General features: G+C 43.8%; 1 protein-coding gene across 1 annotated transcript; it reads right to left on the bottom strand.

The window, feature by feature from the left end:
- Positions 1-2,776: 2,776 nt before the first annotated feature.
- LOC311150832 (NLR family CARD domain-containing protein 3-like) lies at positions 2,777-5,257 on the bottom strand (the record flags this gene model as incomplete). The annotated part of the gene is made up of 3 exons (XM_084188378.1): positions 2,777-2,941; positions 3,222-5,016; positions 5,251-5,257. The coding sequence occupies 3 exons, from the start codon at positions 5,255-5,257 to the stop codon at positions 2,854-2,856; spliced, it is 1,890 nt and encodes a 629-aa protein (XP_084044504.1). The 3' UTR covers positions 2,777-2,853.
- Between the last annotated feature and the right edge of the window lie 3,465 nt (positions 5,258-8,722).

The following is an 8,722-nucleotide window of genomic DNA, read 5'->3' as shown; positions in this document are numbered from 1 at the left end:
TTTGTTAAGTCTAATAACACTGCTGGTCCTGCTCACACTGCCCTACCCTATGCTTTGACTTCTTTCTCCCCTCTCTCTCCAGATAAAATCCTGCGACTTGTGACTGCAGGCCGCCCAACAACCTGCCCGCTTGACCCCATCCCCTCCTCCCTTCTCCAGACCATCTCCGGTGACCTTCTCCCCTACCTCACCTCGCTGATCAACTCATCCTTGACCGCTGGCCATGTCCCTTCCGTCTTCAAGAGAGCGAGAGTTGCTCCCCTCCTCAAAAAACCAACACTCGACCCCACTGATGTCAACAACTACAGACCAGTATCCCTTCTTTCTTTTCTTTCCAAAACTATTGAGCGTGCCGTCTTTAGCCAACTCTCTTGCTATCTCTCTCAGAATGACCTTCTTGATCCAAACCAATCAGGTTTCAGGACTGGTCATTCAACTGAGACTGCTCTTCTCTGTGTCACGGAGACTCTCCGCACTGCTAAAGCTAACTCTCTCTCCTCTGCTCTTGTCCTTCTAGACCTGTCTGCTGCCTTTGATACTGTGAACCATCAGATCCTCCTCTCCACCCTCTCCGAGATGGGCATCTCCGGCGCGGCTCACTCCTGGATTGCGTCCTACCTGACCGGTCGCTCCTACCAAGTGGCGTGGCGGGAAGCTGTCTCCGCACCACGTGCTCTCACCACTGGTGTCCCCCAGGGATCGGTTCTGGGCCCTCTCCTTTTCTCCCTATACACCAAGTCACTTGGCTCTGTCATATCCTCACATGGTCTCTCCTATCATTGCTACGCTGACGATACACAACTAATCTTCTCCTTTCCCCCTTCTGATAACCAGGTGGCGAATCGCATCTCTGCATGTCTGGCAGACATATCAGTATGGATGACGGATCACCACCTCAAGCTGAACCCTGGCAAGACGGAGCTGCTCTTCCTCCCGGGGAAGGACTGCCCGTTCCATGATCTCGCCATCACGGTTGACAACTCCGCTGTGTCCTCCTCCCAGAGTGCGAAGAGCCTAGGCGTGACCCTGGACAACACCCTGTCGTTCTCCGCCAACATCAAGGCGGTGACCCGCTCCTGCAGGTTCATGCTCTACAACATTCGGAGAGTGCGACCCTGCCTTACACAGGAAGCGGCGCAGGTCCTGGTCCAGGCACTTGTCATCTCCCGTCTGGACTACTGCAACTCGCTGTTGGCTGGGCTCCCTGCCTGTGCCATTAAACCCCTACAACTCATCCAGAATGCCGCAGCCCGTCTGGTGTTCAACCTTCCCAAGTTCTCTCACGTCACCCCCCTCCTCCGCACACTCCACTGGCTTCCAGTTGAAGCTCGCATCCGCTACAAGACCATGGTGCTTGCCTATGGAGCAGTGAGGGGAACGGCACCTCTGTACCTTCAGGCTCTGATCAGTCCCTACACCCAAACGAGGACATTGCGTTCATCCACCTCTGGCCTGCTGGCTCCCCTTCCTCTGCGGAAGCACAGCTCCCGCTCAGCCCAGTCAAAACTGTTCGCTGCTCTGGCACCCCAATGGTGGAACAAGCTCCCTCACGACGCCAGGACAGCGGAGTCACTCACCACCTTCCGGAGACATTTGAAACCCCACCTCTTTAAGGAATACCTGGGATAGGATAAAGTATTCCTTCTAACCCCCCCCCCCCCCCCCCCCAAATTGTAAAGTGGTTATCCCACTGGCTATAGGGTGAACGCACCAATTTGTGAGTCGCTCTGGCTAAGAGCGTCTGCTAAATGACGTTAATGTGCCCTTGAGCAAGGCACTTAACCCTAATTGCTCCTGTAAGTCGCTCTGGTTAAGAGCGTCTGCTAAATGACTAAAATGTAAAATGTAAATGTAAATGTAAAGCATGGAGGAGGAGGTGTTATGGTGTGGGGGTGCTTTGCTGGTGACACTGTCTGTGATTTATTTAGAATTTAACCACACTTAACCAGCATGGCTACCACAGCATTCTGCAGCGTCACGCCATCCCATCTGGTTTAAGCTTAGTGGGACTATCATTTGTTTTTTAACAGGACAATGACTCAACACACCTCTATTTGACCAAGAAGGAGAGTGATTGAGTGCTGCATCAGATGACCTGGCCTCAACAATCACCCAACCTCAACTCAATTGAGATGGTTTGGGATGAGTTGGATCGCAGAGTGAAGGAAAAGCAGCCAACAAGTGCTCAGCATATGTGGGAACTCCTTCAAGACTGTTGGAAAAGCATTCCAGGTGAAGCTGGTTGAGAAAATGCCAAGAGTGTGCAAAGCTGTCATCAAGGCAAATGGTGGCTATTTGAAGATTTTCAAATATAACATATTTTGATTTGTTTAACACTTTTTTGGTTACTACATGATTCCATATGTGTTATTTCATAGTTTTGATGTCTTCACTATTATTCTACAACGTAAAAAATTGTAAAAATAAAGAAAAACCCTTGAATGAGTAGGTGTGTCCAAACTATTGACTGGTACTGTATATAAATGAATGAATGTATCATTATTAACAGTAGATTACATGTTTCTAAACACTACTCAATTAATCCTTGTGTGTGTGTGTGTGTGTGTCCAGTGTGTGTGTGTCCAGTGTGTGTTTGTGTGTGTGTCCAGTGTGTGTGTGTGTGTGTTGTCCAATGAGTGTGTGTCCAGGTTGTGTGTCTAGTGTGTGTGTGTGTCCAGTGTGTGTGTGTATAGTATGTGTGTCCTGGGTGTGTGTGTGTGTGTCCAGTGTGTGTCCAGTGTATGTGTGTTCATTGAGTGATACAGGAATACTGACCTCAGAGTCTCCAGTTTACAGTGGGGATTCCCCAGTCCAGCAGAGAGCAGCTTCACTCCTGAATCCTTCAGGTCATTGTTACTCAGATCCAGCTCTCTCAGGTGTGAGGGGTTTGACTTCAGAGCTGAGACCAGAGAAGCACAGCCTTCCTCTGTGACTCCACAGCCTGACAGCCTGACAAAGACATCATCATGATTTCACAAACACACTGTTATTTTAACACCAGTAGTGTAGAAGGACAATGGCAGATGCATTTGGTTTATTCTCTTAAACAACATATAGATTCATCTTCTGTCTCCTATAATTGTATGGTCATATTGTTATACTAATGTGAACATCAATGCAGTGATTCAATATGTTTTTCAATATAGTATTATATACATACTATAATATATATTTTTCTCTAAACTGATGATTAGTACTTAAATATACTTTTATTTACTCACAGAGCAGCTCTGGAGGCTTTGACCACTGGCAGCAGCCTCAGAAGACCTTCCTCTGATCTGGAGTATTTCTTCAGGTCAAACACATCCAGCTCCTTTTCTGAAGTCAGCAACACAAAGACCAGAGCTGACCACTGTGCAGGTGACAGTTCTTTTGTTGAGAGACTTCCTGAGAGCAGGTAGCTTTGGATCTCCTCCACTAGAGAATGGTCATTCAGTTCATTCAGACAGTGGAACAGATTGATGCACCTCTCTGGAGAGGGATTCTCCCTGATCTTCTCCTTGATGTACTTGACTGTTTCTTCATGGCTCTGTGAGCTGCTTCTTGTCTTTGTCAGTAGACCTCGTAAGTGCTTCTGATTGGACTCCAGTGAGAGGCCCAGAAGGAAGCGGAGGAAAAGGTCCATGTTTCCTGTCTCACTTTGTAAGGCTTTATCCACAGCACTCTTGTAGAAAGTAACTTCAGGCTTGTCTCTGAAAAGCGCAAAAAAGTTGCTGGACGTTGATTGAGGTTTGGCCATTAGATTCTCATTGTTGTTGATGAATGAGAGGAACACATATACAGCAGCCAGAAACTCCTGAATGCTCAGATGCACGAAGCAGTACACCTTGTCCTGGTACAGCCCACATTCCTCTTTAAAGAGCTGTGTGCACAATCCTGAGTACACTGTGGCTTCATTGACATCAATGCCAGCCTTTTTCAGGTCTTTTTCATAGAAAATCAGATTGCCGTCAACAAGCTGTTGAAAAGCCAGTTTTCCCAGTGACAGAATGCTCTCTTTATTCCAGTGTGGACCTGTCTCTTCTTTCCCAAGATACTTTTCATTCTTCTGTTTGGTATGAAATTCCACAAGGTGTGAGTACATCTCAGTCAGAGTCTTGGGCATCTCTTCTGTCTTGTCTGTACTCAACATGTGTTCAAGGACTGTTGCAGAAATCCAACAGAAGACTGGAATGTGGCACATGATGTGGAGGCTCCTTGATATCTTTATGTGTGAGATGATTCTGCTGGCCAGGTCCTCATCACTGAATCTCTTCCTGAAGTACTCCTCCTTCTGTGGGTCATTGAACCCTCGTACCTCTGTCACCTGGTCAACACACACTGAAGGGATCTGATTGGCTGCTGCAGGTCGGGTAGTTATCCAGAGGAGAGCAGAGGGAAGCAGATTTCCCTTGATGAGATTTGTCAGCAGAACATCCACTGAGGTTGACTTTGTGACATCACAACAGATCTTGTTCTTCTGGAAGTCTAGGGGCAGTCGGCACTCATCCAGACCATCAAAGATGAACAGAACTTTGTACTTGTCGTAGTTGGAGATTCTTGATTCTTTGGTTTCCATTGAGAAGTGACTGAGAAGTTCAATGAAAGTGTGTTTGTCCTTTTTCATCAAATTCAGCTCCCGAAAAGGGAATGAAAATACAAATTGGACATCCTGATTTGCTTTTCCTTCAGCCCAGTCCAGAATAAACTTCTGCACAGAGACTGTTTTTCCAATGCCAGCGACTCCCTTTGTCAGCACAGTTCTGATAAGTTTGTCTTGTCCAGTTAAGGGTTTGAAGATGTCGTTACATTTGACTGCAGTCTCTGGTCTTGCTTGTTTCCTGGTTGTTGTCTCAATCTGTCTCAGCTCATGTTCATTATTGACCTCTCCTGTTCCACCCTCTGTGATGTAGAGCTCTGTGTAGATCTTATTGAGAAGTGTTGGGTTTCCTTGTTTAGCGATCCCCTCAAATACACATTGAAACTTCTTCTTTAGATTAGATTTGAGTTCACGTTGAAGAATCACAGCACGCTCATCTGAATGAAGAAATAACACAGAGGATATTAATATTACATCTGTTTTAATGCCTACAGTATTCTAAGACTGTCTTATAAAGTTTAAATTATAATCATTTATTCTCTTGTCTGTATAAATCTGTAAATGTTTTCATAATTCATTACACACTGGTGTGACTGATTTATATCATTATTGGTATTATTGATGGCATTAATAATGTTGTCTCTCTCTCCTCTGTCTAAATGAATCCACACAACACATCCCTGCTGCTACTTGATGAGGTCACTAGGTGTTGTGTTAAGGCTGCTACAATATCATTGAGTTACACAGCTACTTTAGCTGTACTTTAGCTACAGCTTTTAAATGTTCTAAAACATCATTCAACATGAGGCAGACAGCTCTTACTTTTCTCCAGTGTGTCAGCAAGCTCCTTCTGGTTCATTTTCCTCAGGACGTGCAGTGTGATCTTCAGAGCCCCCTCTCTGGCACTGCTCTCCTGCTTCTCATCTTCAGCATCCACCACTTCCTTATCCTGCTTCTGACTCTCAAAGCCTTCTGGGAGTTCTGGACTAAGAATCCTCTTGAACATCTTCAGCTCGTTCTTCACAAATGTCATAATATTCTCTTCAAGCAACTGAAATAAATCAAGTAAATAAGTTAAGCAAGAGACTAAATGCTTTCTCATTAACACATGAATGAATGATTGACAGAACAACTTTACTTGAGGTAAAATAAAAAAAAATTAAATAACAGGACCACATACACTGAATATGGAGGCCAGGTCTGTTTGATGACTCTGGGAAGACTGACCACTGAGAATCTCTGACTCTGATCTCTCCTGTTGGTTTCTGTGGACAAAACATGAGATTACATTTCCTCATTCAGGGAGTGCACACACATACACACACACACACACACACACACACACACACACACACACACACACACACACACACAGGGAGGGAATGTTGTGTTTGTTTGATAATGTTTCAGGACTATGAAAATGGAAAAAAGGATTAGCCTATGGATTATGAAAACAATAAAAAGAAATGGGAAAATGGGAGAGGAGAAATGACTAGAGACAGTGTTGTTTAACTCACTGACCATGACCCATGAGTTCTTCTTACCTTTGTTCAGTAGAAAAGTCTCCCTCTCTAAAGTGATCAGGAAGACCCATAGACCGGTCACTCTTCATGGACACACAGCTGGGTACAGGGGAGGCTGGTCTCTCCTGCTTGATTGGGCTTCAACACAACAGAGAAAAACATTACATCTCTCATCTACTCTGAACTCAGATGGGGAAACATAAGAGAGTTTCATTCCAAAACGCTATATATCCATTTTCAGAAATGTTGGTAAATTAGCTTTTATTGTTTAAATAAATTATTAAACCACTACAAGGCTTTATAAAGGCTTCTAAAGTGGGTAAATTCCACTTAAAGTTTCGGACTTGATTTGCCCTAATGAAAAATTTATCAGCCCTTACAAACAATGCCCCTTAATTATAATCCACATAAAAATGCACATTTGCTGTTGCTGCAGGATTATTTTCCTGCTGTGAGAAACAGGGTCAAATTAAGATATGGCATCTGTAAGAGCATTCATCTTAAGGTAGCTAGGTGCGACAACCACATATCACAGTCAAATATACAGGATACGAACATTACATTCCAGCTAAACCATGGATATAAAGCGTTTTGGAAAAAAACTCATTTTCATACACATCTAAAATCTAGAACAGTTATATTGAAGGTACCCATTAGTAATCATTTCTGATGAAAAAACACAAATGTATTTTTTTGTTGTTGCATATAGCGTTTTGGAATATAAATTCTTAAACAATATTGTCAACTCACCCAAAGAGACTCATTTTAGAGGCAGGGCCCCCCTCCTCTCTCTCCCCAGAGAGACTCATTTTAGAGGCAGGGCCCCCCTCCTCTCTCTCCCCAGAGAGACTCATTTTAGACCACTGACCCCTAAACAGAGATGCAGCATGTTGGTTGTGGGTAACACAGTGACAACTAATTATTGAAGGTAAATTGTTCTATTTCATTCATTATCTCTTAGAAATAAAACACTTTACTAACAGACACATCCAAACAGTCAGATGATTTAATGCAATGACTTTTTCTAGCCCAATGACTCCGCCAAACCCACCAACAAGGCCTGAAAACTAGGCCAAAACATAGCCCCTGATATGCCTACATCTTATTTCAGATAGCCTCCAGTAGCCTGGGCAAGATGTAGGCAAGCTGTAAACCGAACGATTTAGCAGCTTGCTTAGTTCAAATTGACAGACTAATTTATTTAACATGAATAGCAAGACGATGTTGAGGTAGGAAGTGCTTCTGTTGCCCAGTAGCCTGCTGGAATAGGCTACTGAGGATGGGGTCGTAATTTCAATCAATGAATCAAATATTAATAATATGGATATGAACTGAATAGGTCCATGCTTGTCAACAACAGCCAGGTTATTTCTTTACCTGTAGCCTAATCTGGCTGACTGTTACCTTCAATCTAATGCATTCTAACATCTGATCAGCAATTGACCATGGTGACACTTGATAACTTCCAATTGAATTAACTAAACACTGCCATTTATAGTTGCATAATAACACGAGGCTACAACAACATTTATTAAATCTGTTTGCCAGCTCCAGGTTGTCTACACAAGTGGCACACAATGATTTGCAACTAGACTATATACAAGGAGTACCAGTACTGAGTCAATGTGCAGGGGTACCAGGTAGTTGAGGTAATAACTAGACATATACAAGGAGTACCAGTACTGAGTCAATGTGCAGGGGTACCAGGTAGTTGAGGTAATAACTAGACTATATACAAGGAGTACCAGTACTGAGTCAATGTGCAGGGGTACCAGGTAGTTGAGGTAATAACTAGACTATATACAAGGAGTACCAGTACTGAGTCAATGTGCAGGGGTACCAGGTAGTTGAGGTAATAACTAGACTATATACAAGGAGTACCAGTACTGAGTCAATGTGCAGGGGTAACAGGTAGTTGCGGTAATAACTAGACTATATACAAGGAGTACCAGTACTGAGTCAATGTGCAGGGGTACCAGGTAGTTGAGGTAATAACTAGACTATATACAAGGAGTACCAGTACTGAGTCAATGTGCAGGGGTACCAGGTAGTTGAGGTAATAACTAGACTATATACAAGGAGTACCAGTACTGAGTCAATGTGCAGGGTACCAGGTAGTTGAGGTAATAACTAGACTATATACAACGAGTACCAGTACTGAGTCAATGTGCAGGGGTACCAGGTAGTTGAGGTAATAACTAGACTATATACAAGGAGTACCAGTACTGAGTCAACGTGCAGGGGTACCAGGTAGTTGAGGTAATAACTAGACTATATACAAGGAGTACCAGTACTGAGTCAATGTGCAGGGTACCAGGTAGTTGAGGTAATAACTAGACTATATACAAGGAGTACCAGTACTGAGTCAATGTGCAGGGGTACCAGGTAGTTGAGGTAATAACTAGACTATTTACAAGGAGTACCAGTACTGAGTCAACGTGCAGGGGTACCAGGTAGTTGAGGTAATAACTAGACTATATACAAGGAGTACCAGTACTGAGTCAATGTGCAGGGGTACCAGGTAATTGAGGTAATATGTACATGTAGGTAGGGTTAAAAGTGACTAGGCAATCAGGATAGAGATTACATCTCCTCATCCAGGGAGTGCACACACTCACTG

This window comes from Coregonus lavaretus (assembly GCF_964263955.1).
Source record: "Coregonus lavaretus genome assembly, chromosome: 2".
Classification (NCBI taxonomy): Eukaryota; Metazoa; Chordata; class Actinopteri; order Salmoniformes; family Salmonidae; genus Coregonus; species Coregonus lavaretus.
This window is presented reverse-complemented; position numbering and strand designations above follow the sequence as displayed.